Source organism: Lutjanus erythropterus, chromosome 7 (assembly GCF_056507025.1).
Source record: "Lutjanus erythropterus isolate fLutEry1 chromosome 7, fLutEry1.hap2, whole genome shotgun sequence".
Taxonomy (NCBI): Eukaryota; Metazoa; Chordata; class Actinopteri; order Lutjaniformes; family Lutjanidae; genus Lutjanus; species Lutjanus erythropterus.
This window is the reverse complement of record NC_139323.1, coordinates 31,649,749-31,674,367: the sequence shown is the minus strand read 5'-3', so window position 1 is coordinate 31,674,367 and position 24,619 is coordinate 31,649,749. Positions and strand designations below refer to the sequence as shown.

The window sequence follows — 24,619 nt, the reverse complement described above, 5'->3', positions numbered from 1 at the left end:
TTACATCTTTTTGGTCTTTTACGTAATTTTTGTCTTGTTTTGTCTATCAGGTGTGATATGCGCTGGTGGATACATCAAGGAATCGTCTTTTCTATGTGTTATTGTCCCATCTGTTTCAGTTAAACTCAGTCTAAATAATCCCTTAAAATGCATTAAAACTAAAGTAACAAGCCTGTTTTGAAAGTGTAAGGAGTAGAAAGTACAGATATTTGTGGTAAAATGTAGGGAGTAAAAGGAAAAAGTTGTCAGAAAAGTAAATACTCAGGTAAAGTACTTAGTACTTAGTTACATCCCATCTCTGATTTGGTCCATGAGCTCTGCCTGAATGGTGCTCGGTTTCACAGGTATTTCAGACTGAGTGAGATGTCGCTGTTGGGCGGTTATCAAAGATATGAGCAAAGCAACACAGTACATAAAATAATCACAACAGAAACGTCAGATAGTTTGAAATTCAAATAGAAATTCAAATAAACCTCCTGTTTTCTACCTGGAAGTGACTATAATCGTTGTTGATGTTTGTGTGATTTGATCTATGACCAGTGTGACAACTTACCCTTGTCACAAGATGCCCCATTCTCCCCTACTTTTTAAAAAAAAATTCACATATTTATGAGAGTAGAAGAGCTGAAAGAGTTTCTGTTGCAGTTTGCGTGGGGTCATGTGCTTCAAGTGATGATAAGAAAATCGTCAGTTTAAATGTTTTCTTACTGGAAAGTTTGGATCTGAAACTGGAATTCCTGCATAGTTGTCCAACAGCCCACGCCTTTACCCTGCCTGCCTGCCTGCCTGCCTGCCTGTCAAATAGTATTTGTCAGTCTCCGCTGTTCCTGTCTGAGGAGGTGAAGGAGTCGGTGGGGCTTTGGAGAACTGCAAGTCCCAGAGATCTCGGCATTGGTGAACCTGGAGCCAGGGCTTGGTTAACATGGCAGCGCAGTGCAGCAGCACATGCGGGCTCATGGAGCGGTCTGTCCGGGAGCGGGTCCCCCCGCTGCTCACCGACTTCTACCAGTTCACCATGGCGTACGCGTACTGGCGGGCCGGCCGGCACCAGGAGCCCGCCGTGTTCGAGCTCTTCTTCAGAGACAACCCGTTCGGCGGCGGCTTCTCGCTGTTCGCCGGAGTGCACGACTGTCTGCTGTTCCTGCGCGGCTTTCGCTTTACTGACGAAGGTGAGGGGTTAAACTTTAACTTATCTCCATTATTACTACGCGAACGGCAGCTAATGACCAAGTCTAATCAATGGCATGTTATTTTTCATCAGATCCGCGGCTTTGTTTTCCTCCAAACTCTTTTACGCATTCCGCTGTTGCGCAATCGCTGTGCGACCCCCTTGAGGGCTTCAATGAGAAAACGTGAGCGCTGGTGGAGTATTTCAGTGAACTTCGACGTTTAGCTCTGAACTTTAGCACACAACAATAATCCCTAAGCTCCTGCGTGCTGCAAGGATCGCAACACGAAGAAACATGATGGTCCACATTCCGCCAAGAAAGTTTAATTAAACGCAGCTGATTCTGCGCTCATGTAACCCGCAGGTCTGCTTTTATAACAGGTTCAAGTTGAAGTTCATGTACATAAAAGTTCAACAGAATCATAAAATAGCATAAAAGGTTGTCTTTCACGGATATTTTAAACGTGTTTAATGACTAAAGGCTTACAACTATTTAACAGAGTAAATATTTCCACCCTTAATTTCAATAAATCAATATGAACAGTGCAGGCACTGGGGCTCATGGGGTGTTGGTGGGAGTTATTCAGATTATCACCTCACACATCCGCCTGTGTTCAAAGAAAAACTGACACAAAATGTGGAATCTGTAATATATTTACTGGAATTTACCATTAAATGACCATTATAGATCATCAGACAGTGAGGAAACGTTGAAAAGTTAAAATACTCTGAGAACAACGCTCCAGCCTCTGGTGTCCTCCTGTGAAATATCTATTCCAGCTGGTCTAACTGTTTTCATTTGCCCATTTCACTTTAATTAGAGTTCAAATTAATGCCTGATGTTCGCAGAATGAGTTAGTGTTTGTTTATGAGTTGTAGTAAATAATTAATAATCTTTTAGATGGAGTAGAATTTTATAACTGTTAAATTGAACAAATTGTTAATGGAGAGAGAGTGTATTTTCAGAGCAGTGGGCTTTTGTTTTCAGGATAAGGAGCTTAGCTTCGCCTCAACAGACAACTCACAAAGTTCTAAACTTGGAGTGGAGGACTGGTCCTTGCTTGTTATTGTCAATTTACAGCGCTGTTTTTACAGTGCTAGTCTTGCACTCCTGTACTGTTCCTGCAGCTTGCCTGAGCTTCACTGAGTCAGGGGGGAAACAGCTCTCTTCACCCACTGATCACATATTAAATTAAATTTCAACCTATTTATTACAGTCCGTGACTCCAACTTGCTAACTGGCCTGCAGTGCTCATTTTTGGGTGTGCAGTTGCTACATATTACTAATTTAAATTGAAAATGGTGCCATCTGCCGTGCCTTCAGTGGCTGAAATACGCTGACACTGTTCACAGCAGTACATTCCTTAGCTTCTAGAGATGTTAACCATTAATCAGTCAATACTTATCATTAAGAATTTAACTGATTAAAGTGTATTAACCAATACTAAATTGCTAGTCTAGAAATGGGATTATTTGCACCTCATTTGACATTAAAATGTATTGTATCTTATTAATTATTAATGATTTATCAATTGTCAGCATTTTCAACTATCAGTTAAGGAATATGCACAAAATTGGCAACTTTAATTCCTTCCTGTGCTCCTGCTGTCCAAACTAAGTACCTCATACGAGGTACATGATATGAGATACAAACTACCTAAGTACCTCATATAACCCCGCTTCAAAAAACCTGAACTGTCCCTTTAAGTTATTTTCCACCACTGTATTGAGCAATCTGTCGTGGCCACCCACAATATGGTTAGTCTAAACTTCATCATAGTCACACCAGAGAAGTCTGAGTGTTGCTGCCGGATTAGATTAACTGTACAGAAGGTTATTAGATTTAGTTCTGTTATTGTAAGTGTGTGTGTGTGTGTGTGTTGAGACATGTGAGGGACGGGAGGACACATGCAGGAGGACACGTGCTTGTGTAAGAAGAGCACATGTGCTGAAGGGTGAAGGATGCCCTGTGTTACCGACCGTGTTCCAGATATTGTGTTAATGTCGTGTTTTGTGGATCCAGATGTGGAGTTCCTGCGCTCCGTCATGCCCCCCGCCACTGACCCCGCCTTCTTCAAGTTCCTGCGTGGCCTGGACTGCTCCGGCGTCACACTCCGCTCCGTCCCGGAGGGCACGGTGGTGTTTGCAAGGGTGAGAGATGCTGCAAGAGCCAGAGGTCAAAGGTCACATATGGGGTCTGTGTGTGTGGGGGGGGTGTCAGGGGGACTAACTTGTGCTATGTTTCTGAAACACCTGCAGGTGCCTCTGATGGAGGTGGCAGGTCCGCTGGCTGTGGTTCAACTACTGGAGACCAGTTTACTGTGTCTGGTCAACTACGCCAGGTAACAACCAACACACACAAACAGAAAAAACAGGTGGGTTGCATTCGAGTTTAGTCCAGTTGTTAACAGATAACATGTTTAAGAAGCAGGTGGAGAACTACAGTAGGATGGGCTGAACAATGCTTTGCTACAACAGCAGGAGGAAAGGGGGGTGCAACATATAGTTCTTTAAGCTTACGGATGGCTGAAAGTCTTTGGTGGCTCCTTTTCTGAATGTTATTAGTGTGTTGGTCAAAGCTGAGTCTATTGTCCAGTTTGACTCCGACGTATCTGAAAATGTCCACAATTTTCACTGCTTGGCTATTAATGAAAATGGGCTGCCGTCTGTTTTTGTGCCGGTTTATCACTATTTTTCTGCCACAGTGGCTCAAATTGCTGTGAGCTGGAATTAGCTAGAAACATGGAACTCTGCCCAATAACTGGAGATGATGTGCCAATGCCTCCTGAGGAATCTGAGCCAAATTGGCCAGATGGTGGCGCTGTAATTAACACAATTTAGGAAATTGCCACGCCCCTTACACCGTGAGTTGGGCTGACTTGAGATTGGGACACCAAAGGTCCAGCTCAATGTGCATAAAACTTTTCAAGGCGTTTTAAAAGAGAATACCTTGCAGCCACAGTTTAAGTGTGTGCGTGCATGCATCTACGCCTCTGCTCAAAACTCAAGATGCCTTTAATCAGTCCTGATGAAACTCACTGGAGACATCCTGTGCCTTCTAGGAAATAATCTTTGAAAGCCCTGTCAGAAAGTTAAAAGTCCAAACATACAATGTTAGAATGATTAAACCAAGTAAAACCACAAATCCTCACATTTGAACCTACCTGGTTTTAATATATAAAATATATATAATATATATAAATAATGATTTATCATTTTTTTTGTCAAGCTTTTAACCCTTTGGTTGACTAATCAAAGAACTGAAAAACTGTCTCACTTTCATTATAATGTTTTATTTGTTACTTCAAGGTGACAGCAGGTCATGTCCTTCATCTGTAAATGAGTATTTTTAAATTTAGTAACCTCATAAACTTTCATTGAAATATTTCACTCTATGTAAGTATAAAGAAGAAGAACCAAATGCAAACATATATATTGTTATACAATGTGTACAAATGTTTTTCTATATATAAAGTAACTTAAAGGTAAATTCAGAGGGATTCTTACAGATTTATTAAAGAGGGGAATTAATGTTTTTTTTTAAATGTTTTCTCAAAAGTTAATAACAATTTAAACAAATTAAAGTGAAAATTGAAGTTTAAATTGTGCTGTGTTTCATGCTGTCTTCAGTCATGACTAATCTGTAGTCCAAAGTGTGCAGTTTATAACGCAGTATAAAAGTTTGTCTGTAGACATAAAACAGCGCGTTTCTGTTCTGTCTCTTGTCTTGTTGTCAGTCTGGTGTGCAGTAACGCTGCTCGTTTCCGCTTGGCGGCCGGCCCCAGGAGAAAGCTGCTGGAGATTGGCCTCAGAAGAGCTCAGGGACCAGATGGAGGACTCACCGCCTCACGATACACGCACATCGGAGGTGAATCTTGTTTGGTCTGTCAAACATTCATGTCCCGACGCTCGCTGTGTCAAAACTGTGCACAGGTCTCCTCCATCTGTCTGAATGTGTAATTTCAAGTTAAGAAGAAGAATAAACTGACCTTTCACTAAGCCCCGCCCTCCTTAGTAACTGTTGCTACACCTGTCAAGCTTTCCATTCTCACACTGCATGCATGCTTCTACGGTGATAACAATGGCAGACTTGACATCGACTCTGGGAGTAATTGCTGGAACACGAGGTCTGTGATTCCTTGAAGAAGTAAACAAAAGCAGCTTCTCACTTCCTGCTGACGACGGTGGACTTACTCGGCTGAAATGATGATGATGTGAGCTAATGCTAACTCCTCAAGACGTCCGAGAAGTCTGTCTTGAGCTGGCATTTTTTAGGTTTTATCCGACGCATTTAAAATCATAACCCTGTGAAGGTGTATCTGTCAGCTGCATATACGATCTACATAATAGATGACAGAAATACACTCATTAACATGGGAAAAGGAAGAACATTTTGCTCCTGCACACCCTCAACATGTAGAGAAATACAAAGTTTGACAGGCCCTAGTTACAGTTGCTAAGCTATAATTGGAGACTTGCTGTTTGGAGGCGGGGCTTAGTGAAGGGTCAGTTACTTGAAGAAGAGCCAGAGATAATCTGCAGCAAATTCATTTTCTAAATTCCCCAGAGTGAGCTTTTTTGAGGCTGAGTGTGTCCTGAATTTTCATCTTGATGACGTTGACACACTCACACGCTGACATTAGAATCTGCCTTCCAGGGTTTGACCTCACCAGTAACGTTCAGGCTGGTTTCCTGTTTGGGATCCCCGTGGCAGGGACCATGGCGCACTCATATGTGACCTCCTTCACCTCCCTGGAGGAGGTCTGCCCACAAGTGAGTTTGTGTTCACTCCTCCAGTCATCTTAAAAAGGACCATTCCAGAGCTTTTGCACTGTTTTTTTAGTTCATTGACTACAAACTGCAGGCTCAGGAACGATTTCATCTATCAGAGATTTTACAGTTCGGTTTTCATATGTAAAACCCAATTTGAATACTTTGTCCCTGTTTTATGTTTCCTCTCAGACTCTTGTGGCGGTGAATGGGGACCCCGATCCAGTTGACTTCATATCTTTGACAAAAGGCTGGTTGAGTCGCGTGTGTGAGCTTCTGGGAGCCGAGCCTGGGAAGATCAGCGAGGGCGAGTTGGCGGCCTTTTTGTCCTACGCCATCGCCTACCCTCAGCACTTCCTCCCTGTGATTGACAGTTACAGCGTTGGCTGGTAACTAGTGATGTTGTGTTTGATACTGAGGATGTCAGTGTCATGTGGAGCTTTGTGTGAAGGCTTTTATCATGTGATTGATGACAAACCACCACCCAGCTCCTAGATTTTGTAACCACTGGACTAAACTAGCTTTATGTAATATATAAAGAAGGTAAAGTAGTTCACAGTAGCTCCACCTCAAGCAGATACAACAGTAAAATGCTGCTTATACACTGACGCATCAGTATTAATCAGTATTAATTTAATAACTTAATTAGTTTACATTTACCAGCTGCAACATTTAAGTAACTTTTGTACTTTTACTTGAGTAAATTTTTTGAATGCAGTGCTGTTTTGATATTGTGATATTGCTTCTTCCACTGCTGTTCTACAGCAGCAGCTCATGATTGGTAGGATTTTGCTGTAATTAATTATTTCACCAGCAGGGGTCAGTAATGTAGACTGAGGGATGGGTAGTAATGGAATACATATGATTATGTAATCAGATTACAAAAAATGAGCTACTATAATCAACCCAGATTATGCTTGAAAATGTGTAATTACATAATAGTTACATTGTCAAGGATTACTTGATTACATTTTAATTACATCTTTAACATTATGTCACTTCTTTTGCATGATAACCAAAAGTGCATTTGATAAGTGGCTTCTTGATGTTCCACTGATTGTTCCACAAAAAGACCAATATGCATTTATTTACAATGAAAATGTTTTGAGATGTTTAAAAAGAAAAAAGAATATATGTGAAACTCAGATTTTTGTGGCTACAACCAGTTTTTAGTTTAATGTGCAATATTTTCTGTGTTTAATTTTGAAGTAATTCAGAAATATTCAGATTAATTCAACTAACAACAAAAGTTGTGACTTAACTTGTGTTCAGTAGCTGAGTACATTTTAAAGTAATCTGACCTCACTCTGAACTGTACCACTGCTTTTCACAATGTCTAAGATGGACACAATGAAAGACTGTGTACTCTTACAAAACACCCTCATTGTTGATCAATCTGTTGATTATATTTCTTTTAATCGATAACAGTAAATGTTTGGTTAATGTCATATGTATTGTATGGTGAAATGTGTGTGTGTGTGTGTGTGTGTGTGTGTGTGTGTGTGTGTGTGTGTGTGTGCGTGTGCGTGTGTGATTTCAGTAGTGGTCTGTTGAACTTCTGTGCTGTGGCCTTGGCGCTGTGTGAGCTGGGGTACAGGCCCGTGGGAGTTCGTCTGGACAGTGGGGACCTCTGCAGGCAGTCGGTTGACGTCCGTCGTGTCTTCAGACTCTGCAGTGAGCAGTGAGTGAGGTGCCGGTCTGTGTGTGTGTGTGTGTGTGTGTGTGTGTGTGTGTGTGTGTGTGTGTGTGTGTGTGTGCGCGCATCAGTATAACTTCAAAGCAAGACACTACACTGTAAAAATGAAAACATTGAGAAAACTCAAAATTTCAAGGCAAAGTTTTGAAAAATTTCTAACAACTACTGATCTTTTGTTGAGATAATTTACTTTTCCTCTTTAAATGAACTTAAAGTTTTGAAATTTAGGAACTGAAAACACTGTATTTAAAAAAGAAATGAGTAAATTCACTGAAGTGAAAGTAAATTTTAATATTTTCAATTAAAACAATTTATTTTTTCAGGCACTAAAAAAAGACAAATCAGGTGTGCAGCTCACTGTCACCATTTTTAAAAAGTTTTTTTAGTTTCTAAAACTCAATAATTAATTTTATATAAACAAGAAAAGTAAATTATCCCAACTAAAGATCATAGCTCTGCAAAACGTTTTAAAGTTTATTTCAAAATTTAAGGGTTTGACTTGGGCTCAAAACTCAAAAATCTTTTGCAGTGCTTTGACTTGAAAATTGAAGTCGTTTAAACTATTTTCTTTTGCAGTAGTCCGTTTTGAGATTTTGGGCTACTTTGCCTGCATGACATGTCTTCTTTCAGACTGGTGGAAAGAAAATGTCCAAATTACACATTCAGGTGTTTAGTTTTTTTAGTTTATGCTAATTATTGCATATTTGATAATCCCATTTGCATATCTAAACTTAAAAACTTGTGACAGTAAAAATAATTTTCTTAATGTAAGTAATCAAATGGGGAAGTTTATTCCTAACTATATCCTGATTTATTGAGTGATAAAGAGATGTATCCATAATTCGCTCTGTAAAATAATTTGACTCTAATATGTCAACAAAATGATTTTTATTTGAACCCAGCTTTGTCCGGTGTTCACATTTCTCCTCTTTACATTTGTGTTAATTGGAGATATTATGAGATATTTCCCCATTTGCATGATTAAACTATATAATTAAACATCAGAAAACTTGTATGCTACTCCTCCAGACGTCTGAGTGTCCATTGTTGCATTTTAATCTTCTCCTTTTGTTCGCTTCTTCTCCACAGTTTCTCCATCTCTGCCTTTGATTCTCTGATCATCGTTGGGACCAATAACATCTCAGAGCAAAGCATAGCAGAGCTGAACAAGAAGGTAACATCACTCAACATGTTTAATGTTTATTTTGTTGCCTGACATCTTTACGTCTTTCCTCCCTGTCCCCCTGATGTGCCTCTGTGAATCATTGTTTCAGGAGAATGAGATCGACGTGGTCGGTGTTGGGACACATCTGGTCACCTGCACAAAACAGCCCTCGCTGGGCTGCGTGTATAAGGTAACAATCAAGAATCATCTCTGCAGCTCACTTCTCCCTGTCATGTTAACATTTATAATGTGGTGTTTTTGTGCATGTGTGTGTGTGTGTGTTAGCTGGTGGAGGTGAGGGGGAGGCCCAGGATGAAGCTCAGTGAGGACCCACAGAAGAGCACTGTCCCCGGGAGGAAAGACGTCTACAGGCTAATCGACACTGAGGGTGAGAATTCATTTTTTATGTTTGGCTGCTTTTTTTTAGCTCGTCCAACTAGTTTAGGTGAATGCCGACCAGTTTTCAAACTGTCTGGTCTGGTATAATCCAAGTCTCCCAAAGCCCCAACGTGCCAAGCTGACTTGAAAGACATCATTTACACCATGTTTTTAGGCTGAATTTTCACTGTGGATCCTTAGCTTGGAGCCACATTCACATGTGCATTCATCATCGTAAGAACATGGGTACAAACAATTCTGCAGCTGAAGAACACCTTCATGAATCGGACTCAGACTTCTCTTAGAACCTCTCTTAAGAAACACCTTTCTACTTGCACAACACCTGTTAGAATTTTTCCATTATTTTCTTCACAATGTTAAGTGGCTGTCAGAAAAAAGTGGATTTTTCATCCATCCTGCAGTCTATAAAGACCATCACAGCCTGCAGAGCCTGTAACCTTTTTCCTCTCCTCTTTTCCCTCCCGCAGGTCATCCTTTTCTGGACCTGGTGTGTCTTGCTGAGGAGTCTCCTCCAGAGGCGGGAGTCTCTCTGAGCTGTTACCCTCTGGACTGTGATAACTCCTCTGTGTCAGTCACCCCAGCTCAGGTCATCTGTCTGCGCCAGGAAGTGTTTGTCAAAGGACAGGTGAGGACGGACCTGGACTCTCATCCTCACAACAGAAACTACATTAGGAGCTTGTTTCTCTTCCATCATCACATTTTGGGGGTTACCATGTGAGCGAGGTCTGCTGAATTTTACACAAGACTGTCACTTTTTTTTGTCTCTACACTTACTGTAACATGACCCACATCTGAGAGCAGCGAGTTGTTGTATGGAGGTTTTAGGGAACTATTTAGTGCTGATCAATCAAACCTGATTAAAAACAATTAAATATTAAGTCCAAAAGAGTAACAAAATTTATAAAAAACAAAAATAAACTAAAAATAACTATTCGACAATCTTAATGTCCTCACGAAGAAGGAAAATGTTTTTTTCATTGTATTTTTATTTCACTGGGGCAACAACAACAACAGTCAACAACTTATTAAAGACCATATATATTTTTTTAGTATAGACCTCTGCTGAATGGCCAAGATGTCGTTTCATGGAAAAAAAAGTATCAAGATACATTAACAAATTGAAAAAAAAAAAAAAAAATCATCTGTGTGGTGTTGAAACAGCACAAATGTTTTTTGGACATTAGAGTCACTTTATTTCTGTGTATTTTTCCCAAAATAATGACCCAGTAACTGAAGATAATCCACAGACCTTACTGTGAGGAGTTTCCTGTAGGAACTACTTTCTGTCTACAGCAGAATCTACAGAAACTGCTTTGATTTTTGGAAAGAGACACTTTTTGCTGCTTTAAACGCCACAAACCGAGTTCCATTTTTTTTCCATTATATTGGAGAAAAGGTAGAAATCTCTACGGCTGATATCTCCAAAAATCTGCAACTCACACCCAAAAAATCTAGATGGATAAATAGCACTACAAGCCAGGAGAAAAATATGTACTATCCCTTTAACATAAAATGACAAACAAACGGTTTGGTAAAGCATGTTTTTAGATAATTATATTGTATCAAGTTACATAATTCAGTTCAGTAAGATTGAAACTCCAATATGTTGAAAAAAAAATATGCTGATTTTATGTCTGGAGTGATTTTTTGTAACAAACGTTCCAGAAGGCAGTGAAGCAAAAGACTATTTAAAAATAGAGACACTGAGTGGATTTTTTTGTAGCTAAGTGAAGTTTTGTTGTCAAGTCCAACACATTTTTCAATTAAATATAGTGACACACAATCACAACATAAAATATAACAATAAAGTTGATACAATAACAGCAATAACATCTATTATCCTGCCCTTAAACTGTGAAGAATCACACTTCATAAATTAAACAGATTTGATAATTATTGTCTAACAGGGATTGAACAGTAAAATAAGACAGTACTGCAGGACTGTGTAGGAGCTCAGTCTTCATGAATGTGTCTCCCACTCTTTCTAGGTCACACACCCTCTGTGCAGCGCTGCAGAAACTAGAGCAAAGGTCCGGAGCTCCCTCCAGACTCTGCACCCTCGACACAAGAGGCTGCAGGAGCCAGACTCTTACACAGTGAGTTTCACACACAAAATCTGCACCCAAATCTGTGCCGGACACATAAATACAGGGAAATTCTGACCTTCTCACAGACACAGAAGCTGAATCTCACAAAATGTACCACATATGTACTTTCTATTTTCTTTTTCATGGCGTTCTCTCCCACCAGGTGGCGCTGTCAGAGAAACTCCATAACCTGGTCACAGAGATTGGAAAAGGAAGCTCCAATAACAGCAACTTTCTCTTGGCCAACTAAAGATATTCTTCTGTTGTCATCTGCCGTGTTTATGTCTTTTAATTGACACTCTTTCGCAAGTGCCTCGCAGTAAAATAGAGCCAAATGAACCCTAACAGTGTTAACACAAACACAGGACTGCACAAAACTGTGTTGCAGGCTTTGTCATTCAAAGCCAATGTCTATAAAACAGTTACTTTGCAGGGAGTTTTGTACTTTGGAAAGCCCAGTGGGGACACATGGAAGCAAAATGAAAACAGAGCATCTATCAAACTTAAAGGATCATGCCGGTATTTTTCAATCTTTATTTTTTTCTTATGTTTTTGTGTCTAAGTGGCGTATGGGAACAACAATTTTTGAAATTGGTCCAGTATTGATAAAGAGAACTGCAGCTCACAGAAGCAAAACTGAGCTGCAACATAATCCATCCAGACAGTTTTTGATTAAGAAGCACTAATAATGACGTTAAAGCTCATTGTCTCTTGTAATATTGTCATTATGCAACAGCTTACTAACAAATAAAAGTTATAACACAGATGTGTTTCATGTGATCCAAAAACTCCAGAGCATTGTAAAGTCCAAAAGTCAAAATGTATTGTAAAAAGATAATTTACAAAATTCCAAAACATGTTCACTGCAGCATGGTGGTGCAGTGGTTATCTCTGTCGCCTCACATCAAGAAAGTTCTGACGTCAAATTCTCCAGCCGGCTTTGGGAACTGGGGGACCTTTCTGTGTGGAGTTTGCATGTTCTCCTTGTGTCCACATGGGTTCTCTCTGGGTACTCCAGCTTCCTCCCACAGTCCAAAGACATGCAGCATAATAGATTAATTGATAACTCTAAATTGCCCGTAGATGTGACTAGGCTCCAGCCCACCTGCGACCTGCCAGGATAAACTGGATAACCCTTTAAAACACCCGAAGTCACACAATAACACAAACAAACTAGCTGATTGAGGCGGCAGTAGACCAGAGAGGTAAAATTATTGTTTCTGTGGATGGTCGCTTTGAACACGGCGTGAAAATGATCTTACTCTTGAACAAAAAGCTCCGCCTCTGTAGGGATCATTCCCATAATGTTGCAAAAACAAGAACTTTTAGTGGACATACTTTAAATGGTTGGTCGCATTTGCCCCAAAAAATCACACTGCAGCCTGTTTCATGGCTCCTTGCTGAGACGATCTGCTTGACCATTTCCAAAAGTTCTTGTACCAATCAGTCGTTTGGACCCAAAAATCTGTAAAAAAAAAAAAAACAAAAAACAAAAAACAAAACTAGGGATCAAGTTTAAACGTACCATTTGATGGATTTTTTTTTCCTGCTGAAAACTGTTTTTGATGGTTTGAGCAAGAAACCACCTTCATCAGTCAAACTTTACATGAACAGATCGATGTGGACGTCTAAATAAGCTATTAAATGGTCCTGACCTATGTTCTCTTGTTTTTGTATTTGTTTGTTTGTTTGTCTGTGATCCAAATGTAAACTGATGAAAATCAAAAGAAGATTGCAACCTGTCAGTTCATTCAAATTGAACAAAATGTGTTTTAGTACACAAATTAGCAATAATTAATAATCTATAATGTTTTCTGATTGCTGTAAAATGTTTGTGTACATCAGGAATGAGAGTAGAACTTCATTCTTGAAAACTGGAAATAATAATTTAAAAAAAGAAACTCAGGATCCACATTTTAGCCTCTTCAGGAGATTTCAACCACAACTCACAGCCAGCTTCAGCTTTCCAATGACATAATGATATCTTTGTTGGTCTTTTCTGACTGATCGTAATTTGTAGTGATCCTAGTTTGATCAGTGATTTGCTACTAATAAGTCATTTAAATTAGCTTCAAATGTAAAAATATAAGAAATTACAACAAAAAAGTTAGTAAAATGGGGGATTGATGGTCTAATGTGCATCAATTCTGGGGATCCTCAACATGAAAAAGTTTGGAAACTCCTGCTCTGGAATTTGAAACTTTTCAACTTTGGTCTGTAAACAGTCGCACAAACAATACAGGACAAACGGAGGAGTTTGGAGTTATCTTCCCATCAATGGTGCCTTATTAAGTTTAGAAAGATAGATGAACCCAGGCACTTTGCAAAACTCTGCTGGTTGCATCTGGCAGTTGTGGTGACTTTGCAGTAGGTGCTTCACCATCTGTTGCCTGGCAGAGATCTGCACTCTACTGAGTGACCTCTTCTTCTTTAGACTTGAATTCCGTCTCAGGAGGTTTCAGTGATTGAAGAGTTCGACACTCCCTCTCCACCCTGTCATGAAAACTCTTTCTACAACTCTCTCCTCCCTCCTGCCGCTACGCTGCAGGACATGTGAGAAGTGTTTCCTCGGATTCTGATTGGCTGCCCGCTGACCAGTGGTAGTACACCCAGCAGACATATGGAGCCGATTAGACATGGAGAGGCTGTGATGTCATCCATGACCGTCTCATCTCACTGTGGTGGTCAAACTTGTGGTGAATCTCACACTCAGAGAGCTGATGTTTGTCCTGTTACGGCAGAACTTCATTTCTGGAGTTTTATTTTGAAAACAAGCTGAAACCGATATATGAGCACACAGAACAGTAACATCAGTGACAGAACTGAACTAGACATTTACTCAAGCACTGTACTTGGGTACAAATTTGACATACTTGTACTTAATTTGAGTGTTTCCATATTCTTCTACCCCACTACATCTCAGAGGCAAATATAATACTTTTTACCCCATATTTGTCAGCTTTAGTTACCAGTAGGGCTGCACAATCAATTGCAATATTTGCAAAATTGCAATATAGACAAGGACAATATCCAAAAATTCCAGAAGCCTGCAAGTTTTTGATAGAGGAAATGTGTGTGACACCATTATAATGAAGTACTGTAGTGATGCAGAGATGCCCTGGCCTAAAAATCTTATTCTCCAGATAAAAGAAACATGTTTGTTTGGTACAGACCCCCAACAAATATCACATCATCATGATTTTAAAATTACCACTAATTGTATTGCAATTGCAGTTTCATGCATGCTAGTTACTATGAAGCAAACAGACGTTGCTATCCTGCATGTGCTGATGCTAATCAAACTGCTGTATTGTTGCACTGACTTTTTGAAGAATTGCTAACGAATTTTGTCAAATGTCTCCAAAATGTCCGAATGCTGCTGTTCGGTTGTCATCAGCATCAACGCTGCCATCAGCAGGTAATGTCATATGAGACATCAACGTGTGTTTGGTCAGTGTCTTCCAGGATTATTGAAAATAGTTTGAAAAATATAATGTTGACACTTATTTTAATATTTCTTTGTCAGCTTCTCTTGTTATTTGTCAGGATGGTGGCTTTGAGCTGCCATTGAGTTTCCCATTAATTTTTATTTAATTTTTAATGTTGTTAAATTAGTCATTTTTAATTTCAATCTGCAATAGTTTACCAAAAAAAACAATAAAAACAAAACAACAACAAACAAACAAAAATTTAAGGGATTCAGTTTAGCTTTTTAAAAGTTGTTTGTTATTTGTATGGCTTGTGGTTGTTGTTGTTATCATTATTATTATTGTTGTTGTTGTTATCACTAAATCTTGACCTGGGAAACAATAGTTTGACAAACAAGCAAAACAAAAACAAATTAACTTAAATTAAACTAAACTAAACTAAACTAAAAGCTTAAATTCTTCAGTTAAAAAAAAAAAAAAAAATCCAAATTCAAAATATAAGATTCTCAGTTTATAATTTACAAAATCCAAAACTTCAGCTCTTCAGTTTGGATTTTTTTGCTTTTCTTCTTCTTCTTCTTCCTAATAATAATAATAATAATAATAATAATAATAATAATAATAATAATAATAATAACCCACATCTTTGCTTCCCAAGTTAAATCCCTGCAGTTTCCGTGTTGTGATGGTTTCTTGCTGACTCTCTGACGGGTCACTGACCTCTGAAACTTGAACCTCACTTGACCTCCTGACTCTCGTCATCACCCGCAGGGTCAAAGGTTTATTTCAGCGCTGGAGGAGAAAATAAAACCTCCCTTTCTTTCTTTTCTCTTCCTCCATGTAGCTGCAGCTCTCCTGGAGACCCGCGGAGGTCGCTCTGCTCTCTGCCTCCTCTCCTTCCTCCTCCTCCTCTCCGCTGCCACTCTCCCTCCCTCCCTCCCTCCCTCCTCACTCACTCCCCTCATCCTCCCTCAGATATACTACAGCAGCCCAGAAAGAAAGGAGAAAAAAAAAAAAATCTGATCAAGCTTTTCCGGTCTGCTAGCCCTAATTTCCTCTCAAGACCTCTGGCGTTTGGAGCTGAGGGGACGCACAGGCAGGACGAGGACAAACTGGGGCAATTAAACCGCGTATCAGCCCGACCCCGCACGCCTCTGGACGGTGACTCCACACAGGCGGCTGCGTAGGATACAATGCACCCTGTCGGCGGTGTAACGTGCCCGGGAAGGAGGAGTGTGTGAGGGGAGAGCAGAGCAGAATGGTTCGGCGGATGGGAGCGCACACGGTTCTCGCCGCGGCCGCTCCGCGCGTCTCTCCGTCTCCGGTGCCCGTCCTCCTCCTCTCCGCCGCCCTGCTGCACCCACCTCCGGGTATTTGTCCGACTCGTCATTACATAACTCGGCGTCTTTGACTTCATTTAAGGCAGGAGTGGAGGAGACGGCCACATCGCAGCAGCAGCAAAGCGGCAGAAGCAGCAGGCGACGACGCGGCTGCCGGATTTAAAGCTGCTGTCTCTGCTGTCGTGGACTGAGGGACCAGCAGGAGGACACATAAAGGGTGGAAACCTGAGTCCAGCGGTGATGAGAGCTCACTCCGAGTGGATTTCGCTGGTGTGCTGCCAGAAGCATCTGGAAAGGATAACAGAGGGATACACTCCCCCTCCAGAGGACCAGAGGAGAATTCACATCTCAGACATTTTCAGTTCTTTGGTTTGGATGTGAAACTGTTTTAATTTGGGTTCCTACCCAGATTTCCTCCTTGCACCAGTGGTTTGGACATGTTGGACAACTGGTGCATTTGGTGAGTGACTAAAGGACGAGCATCCTCACCCAGAAACCAGCACAGATTTCTGCAAGGTTTCCTCGTAGCTATGCAGTGAAGATGTGTGCAGCCAGGTTCAGTGGCTGCCTCAATGGCTGTGCTGAGGAGGCCGCCGGCGGAGCTGCAGGCGCTCCTGGTCCGGTCACGGCCTCCAGGATGCTTGACTGGACAGAGGCCGGTCCCCGCATCCTCCACAGCCTGGAGATGGGGACGGTGATGACCATCTTCTACCAGAAGAAGTCCCAGCGGCCCGAGAGAAGGACCTTCCAGATAAAGCAGGACATGCGGCAGATAGTGTGGAGCAGAAACCCGGACAAAATAGAAGGAGAGGGTGAGTATTAAAGTCAGAAAAACGTGAAGTGATTGCTGAGTGGGCCTTCTGAGCACAGGCCCAGGGGCCCCATGACCCCTCGGGCCCCTTGTGCCCACAGAGTCTCAGTCAGAGCCTCTGTATGAAGTGACTGTTGTACACAGCCTGGTTTAAAGTAGAGATGTCCAGATCTTTCATACTCAGTATCTGCAAACTAAACACGGCATAAACTTTAATTAAAATATAGCAACATTAACAAAGAGGTTTGTATCAGGACAACAGAACAGCCCCTGGACATGGTTTTCTGTACTGTTTTGTGTTGTGTGCTGTAGTATTTAACATCGTATCTGTACAGAGGAGTGTATTTAGACTCAGACAGCTTCTCTTCTGTAGCAAAAACTTAATACTGAAGTTCAGCTGCAGCTTTTGAACCAACAGAGGAACCTGAGGTCGGCTGCACACGCAGAACGACAACAAAGAAATGCAAAATGGTTACAAAGAGACTAAAAAGCAACACAAAGAGACAGAAAAACACAAAAAAGACACAAAATGACTACAAAGACACAAAAAGGCCATGATGAAATGCAAAATGGCCAAAAAGAGATGCAAGATGGCTAAGAAAAGCACAACAACTACAGTGACACACAAAATGACTACAAAGAAACACAATATGACTACAGAGAGACAAAATAACTACAAAAAGACAAAACAAATGCAAAGGTGCACAAAATTACAGAAAAAAAGACAAAATGATAAGAAAGAGATGATAAATAGCAACAGAGACACAAAATAAATGCAAAGAGACATGAAATAAATAAAAAGGCACAACATGACCAAATAGACTTAAAATGTCTGAAATAGGCAAAACAACTATAAAGACACAAGAAACAACTTCATAGATGCATAAAATGACTGTAAAGAGAAAAAAAATTACAGACAAAGCAATTGCGAAAAGACACCTAATGACCAACAAAAGACAAAATGACCCCAAACAGATTCAAATCACAGATACAAAATAACTACAAAGACACAAGACAACTACAAAGAACCACAAAATGACTTCAAGGAAACACAAAACGACAACCAAGTCACACAAAATGACGACAAATAAACAAAACGGCGATGTTCTTTCAGTTTGGGGGTTTGCTCCAAAGTCACCCAGGGGACATTATCTCACAATCTGTTCAAAAGACAGTTGATAAACTACAGTACATGACATCTGTGTATGTCACTCAGTCACATGCGTTTAGTTTTTCCTTCTTCATATCATTTATATTTTTGCGCCGGTCACAGATTCTGTGACAGAAGATGCTGAAACGTCAGCTGAGACTGAAGCTTCTGAGAACATGCTGACAGATGCAGAAACAAAACACCGGGGTCAGTTTCTTGTTCTGTGTCTGCATGTTTTAAAGTGGTGCTTCTCAACTTTTTGGCCTATGACCCTTTAAAATAAAGTGTCAACTGTCATCCCTCTGCCGTCAGTCTGTGGTGGAACCAAACACAGAAACTTCTGCTGCTTTCCTAGAATAATGGATGGAAATGGAATTTTGATTTTAGTGCTCATGGAGTAGAAAAATGAAGCATTCAAAAACTGGTTTGGACGTCGATTACAAGAGATCTGATCCAGTTTCAGTATCGGTTCCCAACATTGACGTAATTCATCAGATCAGCGGTTATCAGACCAATCTGCATAGCGATCCAAATTCCACAACCTCATGTGTTTTCCATTTTTAATATACTAAGCAGTGCACACTAAGACACGAGCAGCACTTTTCATGTGAACTGTGCATTAGATTTTTATATAGGCAACCACATTCCAAGGTGCAGCTTTAAAATACAGCTGGAGTGAAGAAATGTACCAACCACGTCACTTTCCAGATGGGGAAAACTCTGATTGTACGTGCATCAACATCAACTGACACAGAACTTTTCACCAATAAACTGTAGTTCAGTTTCAGGCTCATGTAACCTTACACATAATAATAATAACAATAATAGTGATCAACAAAAGAGAAGTGTTTGTATCGGCAGATATCTAAATTCAGGTATCGAAATGGAATTGGACCTGGAGAAAAAATGGATTTGGGGATCTCTGTTGATTACCATGGCAACAGTAGATGCTTCAAAGCATGGGGATCAGCCCTAAAAACGGTCCCTCCAGGATTTCTGCTGGATTTTGTTTTTTGGGATTGTTGTGGCCTAAAATTTCTGATTTCATGGCGTCTTTTCTAAAAAACTGTTTTGCGTGTTGCAGTGTTTTTGGTGTTGTTTGCAATGAAAAAAAAAAGTTGATTAAAAATCAATGGCAACTTGTTCCAGGGAGAATAAAACCACACTCTTTCCTGAGTGTTCTAAGTAACCTGACCAAAAAAGCTCAGGATTAAACAATTCTAATAAAATATTTTTTTATTTTTAATTGAAGAAGCGCAACTGGGAAATATTCCGTCCACAATTTTAAAATATAAAAGTGGATAGACAAACCCTGTGTTCTTTTCACTGCCCATAACATATACACACAAAAAAAGTAAATAATAAGACACTGAGTTGCTTCATTGAGACGTACATGTATTACGTTTTGCGTGAGGGGGACTGCTTTGATTGGTGGAATTCGCTGGAAGCTTTGGTGATTGGTCATATTTGCAGAAACAGCAGCCAAGACCACCTCTGAATGTGGTCAGAGCGAATGGATCTCACTGCGTCCTCATTGCGTGTTGGCTGTGTTCACACCTGCACCTGGAGTTGTCCACTTGTGATTGGATCACGCAGGACACATTTTAATACCAGGTGTAAACAGGACCCATGAGATATGGTTGACATTTCTTGATTATTTTGGTAACTTTGACGCTCAAAGAAAGGTGTTGTTTTGATATTTGTACTGAAACTCAGGTGTTATATCAGAATTAGTATAAAAAATACACATAGAAGATCAGAATCCTCAGGACCTAAAACTAAAACTCCACTGACGCTTTAAAAGTAAGGTTTGCAGGCTTGTTTGGATCTTTTCTCTGCGTACGCCTGCTGTAAAAATTCCAGGATGATTATGACTGCTGTGGTAGGCCGCCCCCCTCCCATCCTGACCTGAACTTGCAGCTGAGGCGCTGTCATGGCCTCCTCAGCGGGCAGACGCATCACGACCCCGTGACCTCAGCTTCCTCAGTGTCAGCCTCCCAGTAACTCTCCAGACAGAAGAGCATGCGGGCTGCTGCCACATGGATCCTGAGCTTCCTGACACACCGCCTGACTGCCTGACTGACTGGGTGACTGGCTGTGGGCTGAGGCGATCGAGGCCTGCTGGAGTGGAGTCAAGTGCCCGTGGCGTGCTTAAAGCAGCAGGCTGTTGTTGTTCCGTTGAATCGGCCTGTTGGAGCACCGCTCTGCCTGTCTGGGGTGTGGAGGCTATTGTCTGCGCCCTGGATTTTGTGGCCTGAGGGAGGATTTGTTACAGTGTCTGTTCGCACCGAGAAAACTTATGGCATTCACAACTGGCATGATAGAGTTTCCTTCTGTCTGCCATGTGTTATTCTAACTCTCTTTATGGTAGCACACTGTAAAAAAAAAAGACTCCTCCCATATGAGAAATAGGTTTACTGAGAAATCTGTCAGGTTTGTTTCCCATCACTTTGCTGAAAGTGATCCTTCTTGGCATAACTTAAAACATCAGGAACAGGAGAAGGATAAACAGGATTGATTAAAAAAAGAAACACTGCAAAGGAATAAAACATGGGGAAATGGAGAAACATGGTTACCAATTCAACAACACGTTAAATCTCACACTGGTTATTTCATATCCATCCCCAAACCATATCAGACTCCAACTCCTGATCAGAATGACCCCGATCTGTGTCGTGTTTAATCTCTGTAATCTTTGTTTATGTTGTCTTTTTTCCTGCCTGGAAAGCAAAGCATCATCTGAAAAACAACAGAAAATATTTCTGTAAAGAGTGTGATTTGAGACACAACAAAATAAAGGAGTGTCATTTTCTTATCCTCAAACGATATATCGTCCAGTTGCACAGCCCTACATAACTACATAACACCCTGAAAATACAGAACATCCAAATTAATACTGAAAACTCCACAAGTTGCACAAAACTTAACTATTTGAAAATGTAAATGATAGTTATCATGGCATTAAACCAAATATCTGTTAATCTTTACAAATGAAGACTTGAAAAATTGAATTGAATCATGGACTTGGAGAATCGTGACGTCCGTTATTTACTGTAAAACTGGTCAGAATGTTTGCAAACAAAGTTTTTAACATTATTTAAGTTTTTATCATTAACACTTTTCATCGTTGATTAATTGGTTGATTATTTTCGCAATTGATTATTAGTTATTTGTTTTAAAATGTCAGAAAATTGTGAAAAATGTCGGTGTTTCCCAAAGCCTAAGATGACGTCCTCAAATGTCTTATTTTACTCACAACCCAAAGATATTCAGTTTATTGTGCTTGCAGTGAATTAAGTTTTTGATTGCAGTGTAAGAAGTTTTTCTTCTCCACTGTTGCCGTAGCGCTCGCTTTTACATTGGGTATCTGTGAAAAGAGAATGGTTTAGAGCTCTATATGGAAAGTATCCTGGGATAACGTCTGTGATTTTGCGCTGTATAATTAAAATTGACATAATTTGACTCTCAAACCTGTTCAGTTTGATTTTATATTAAAGTCGTGAAAGTAGCCCCATATCAAAGTGCTAGTTGTCATTCCCACAATTCTGATAAAGGTCAATATCAAGGTATTTTGTCTATTCCTCCCAGACCCATTTTCCTTGTGTTTTATCTGTTTGCATGTGTTTTTTTGAAGTTACAGTGCTCTTGGCTCTGAGGGCCGCTGCAGTTTTCTCTTCTTTTCCATCTCAAGTAACCCCCACCTCCCCCGTCACTCTGAGAAAGCTCAGAGATTAATGGCTGCTGTACACATGCAGGTGTTGTTTCTGCTCGGGGAGCCTTGTCAATTATTTATCCATAATCATAAACCACATAAACGGCGCCTTCTCTAATCCGAGCGACAACAGCTACGAGTCTGAGCGTGCACGAGACCGCAGCGAACACCAACGCCGCTCATTCAGGCCTAATCTACACAATCCCACACTGATGAAAACACTGCTTTTCACACAAACACACACACACACACACACACATACGCTTTCATAACCCACAAACGCCCCTTTACAAACAGCCTCCCTCTGGACAAACCACCAGTACATTCCAGGAACTCAGCGGGTCTCTCCTTCACTTTATCTCCCACAGCTCTATCTCTCAGCTACACACTTTTCTTCCCTCCTCCTCCTCTTCTCTCGCCTCTCCATTTTCCTCCTCCAGCTGTCCTTTCCCAATTTCCTACACCCCCCCACACACACTCACCCACCTCATAAACACCCTTCTCATTTTCTCTGACCTCCCATTTCGCTTTCTTGCTGTTTTCTTTCACTTTCTTTTTGATTTTCAAGGTCATTCATCTGATGCTGCTCTGGTCTTTTGTTCTCAGACATCTCACTCGTATTTATCTAAGTGACCCCTTCGCTCCGTCTCCCCTCACCTCCCCCTTCTCTCCTGCTTTTCCTTCCTTTGTTTTGGTTGCCTGATACTTTTTTCTACTGTTTACTTTATAATAAAGTTTCTCCCTCAGCTTTGCTACACACACACACACACACGCGCACGCTTGAAATCAGTGTTTTCTCTTTGTTTTTCTTTGAGATGAGCGCTTTGGCAAAGAGTGGAGGTATTAAATTCTGAGGCACAGGAAGTGTGGGGTTATCAGGGAGTGTCTCGCTTCCTGTCCCAGATTGAAGGACTGGCGTGCTGCAGGAAAACAAAAGGTCCAGCATCTTCTGCAGGAAGCAGGGACATGGACCGCAAATGAGGCTCTAGATGCCTGAGATACTCAGGGCGGTTTGCACCAATAGGGTGTAATTTAATGCACAATTAGGGTTAACCAGAGATTTCTTAAACATGGCTGATAATGTTGAAAAGATATCTAGATTTAAATAAACTTCTGTTGCAAAAACCTTTAAATGAACCCCAGTATGAACCCTAGAAGTGTGGTTGTAAGAGGTTACCAACTTTCCTACCCGATTAGATTTTGGTGGTGAAAGGACACTATAATCACTAAAAACACTTTTATGGCCAAAACTCAAGAATTCAAACACTAAATATGACAAAACTTGACACAAATCAGTCCATCCACAAAGTTGCAATGTTGCAGTTCATGCAAATTCGACCAATCCCTGTGAATTCTGCGCGGCCTTGCAATTTTGTCCAAACTCTGCAACTTTTCACAGGTACTGAAAAGAACAGAAGGGTTGTCATTTTTGCTGACATTTATCAACCCTCCGTGCACTTCTTCATCTACTAATAAAGCAGATTTTGTTAGAGTTTTTGTACTTGTGAGCCTTTTTGGTGAGGCTCCTCAGAACACTCAGAAGAGAGCGTGGTTTTGTTCTCCCTGGAACAAGTTGCCTTTGATTGCAATGAATTAAATCTAAAAATTTCATCCCAAAAAAAGCCTTAAAACATTCCAGCATGCATTGCAACTTTTTAGAAAAGCTACCACCAAATTAGACATTTTAGGCCGCAGCAATCCCAAAAACAGTAGTAGTATGGTAGCAGTTTTGGAGAGTTATATGTAACTAGTTGCATATTATTAAATTGCAAAATAAATGTAATTGTATTCACTACAGTTAAAGTTTGACAAAAAATCTGCAATCAGATTACAGTTGCTTATCAAAATGTTCGTGATTACAAGGAAGTTACATCTGAATATTCTTTTCTGGAGGTCTTCCAGTTCCACCTCTTTTCAATCAGTTTCCTATCTCATTAAGTCATTTATCCACATTATAATCTTCCCTCTAGTTTGTATTTCATTCCTGTCTCTCACTGTTTGCCTCCCTTTAATTTATAATCTCCGATTCGACTTCTGCCATCTGGTAGTGAGTGATGTCACCGGCTGTACCAGGAACAGTTTGTTTCACTAGAAGTGCACTGCAATTATCAACGGCTGGTGGTTTCAGGTCAGCAGTGCACACAGCTCGCGGTGCGTTCAGGAACGCTCATTCAGTCCGAGCAGCGCACGCACATGCATCGCAGAGCACTGACTGAGAATAGAAAGATGGTTAGTTTACGAGCTTCTCTGATGATGAAAGGCACAATGATGTGGCATCCCATAACGGATCGCACTTTTATTTCTGTGAGACTGTTGATGGGATTTTATACTCTGAAGTATCTCCAGTTGGCTCAGTGTGTGATTCCCCTCACCTCTCCCTCCTGTTCATCAAAGTTTACATCAGGCCAAAGTAGCTGTGTGTGTGTGTGTGTCTTTATCACAACCATGTTTACAGCCTGGACCAGGATTAAAGGCCACAGTGGGAGGAATCGTGCTGTGTGTGTGTGTGTGTGTGTACTTTCCCTACCTATCAGTGTGTGTGTTGTGCAGTGAGACAGGCAGGGTGTGTGCTAACGCAGTCATGGTGAGTGAAGTGTGACGTTTGGCGAGCTGTGCATCTGTTTGCGTGATTGTCCAACGTCCAGACTAAAATGGCAGGAAGTAATAAAGGGAAAGACCAGAGGAAAATAAATACCAGGTTTTGAGGTTTTTTAATAGTTTGGGAGGAAAGTGAGTCGACTTTGACTGTGAGGCACTTTGTACTAACATGACTAAAAGCTTTATTATGCCTGGATATTGTCTGAATTTGTCTGATACCACAGAGATTCAGGACCAACACTGAAACAGAACTTTTTAAAGGTGCAGTGTGTAAGATATGGACAGAATATAGTTT

General features: G+C 40.7%; 2 protein-coding genes across 3 annotated transcripts in view; both read left to right on the top strand.

Annotated features, from left to right (window-relative positions):
- Nucleotides 1-807: 807 nt before the first annotated feature.
- naprt (nicotinate phosphoribosyltransferase) lies at nucleotides 808-11,549 on the top strand. Of its 2 annotated transcripts, none has more exons than XM_084723555.1 (13): nucleotides 808-1,169; nucleotides 3,192-3,319; nucleotides 3,428-3,510; nucleotides 4,906-5,036; nucleotides 5,826-5,941; nucleotides 6,131-6,327; nucleotides 7,482-7,619; nucleotides 8,724-8,808; nucleotides 8,909-8,989; nucleotides 9,085-9,187; nucleotides 9,666-9,823; nucleotides 11,187-11,294; nucleotides 11,449-11,549. In XM_084723555.1, the coding sequence occupies exons 1-13, from the start codon at nucleotides 923-925 to the stop codon at nucleotides 11,533-11,535; spliced, it is 1,662 nt and encodes a 553-aa protein (XP_084579681.1). In that variant the 5' UTR covers nucleotides 808-922; the 3' UTR covers nucleotides 11,536-11,549. The 2 variants fall into 2 exon arrangements, with proteins under 2 accessions (XP_084579681.1, XP_084579680.1); XM_084723554.1 differs by having other exon boundaries at nucleotides 810-1,169; nucleotides 7,479-7,619.
- A 4,111-nt stretch (nucleotides 11,550-15,660) lies between these two features.
- LOC146324249 (1-phosphatidylinositol 4,5-bisphosphate phosphodiesterase gamma-1-like) overlaps nucleotides 15,661-24,619 on the top strand; it is a 34,018-nt gene continuing 25,059 nt past the window's right edge. Inside the window, exon 1 of the mRNA XM_084723556.1 lies at nucleotides 15,661-16,865. Within this exon, the coding sequence (XP_084579682.1) occupies nucleotides 16,595-16,865 (271 nt within the window). The 5' untranslated portion in view covers nucleotides 15,661-16,594. The remainder of the gene's footprint in view (nucleotides 16,866-24,619) is intronic.

What these genes read in the sequence shown, in the direction of transcription:
- naprt (XM_084723554.1), top strand. Translation starts at nt 923, where the DNA reads ATGGCAGCGCAGTGCAGCAGCACATGCGGGCTCATGGAGCGGTCTGTC. An exon ending in CTTTCGCTTTACTGACGAAG is followed by an intron (nt 1,170 to 3,191) that starts GTGAGGGGTTAA and finishes TTGTGGATCCAG; the next exon opens with ATGTGGAGTTCCTGCGCTCC. An exon ending in TGTCTGGTCAACTACGCCAG is followed by an intron (nt 3,511 to 4,905) that starts GTAACAACCAAC and finishes TCTTGTTGTCAG; the next exon opens with TCTGGTGTGCAGTAACGCTG.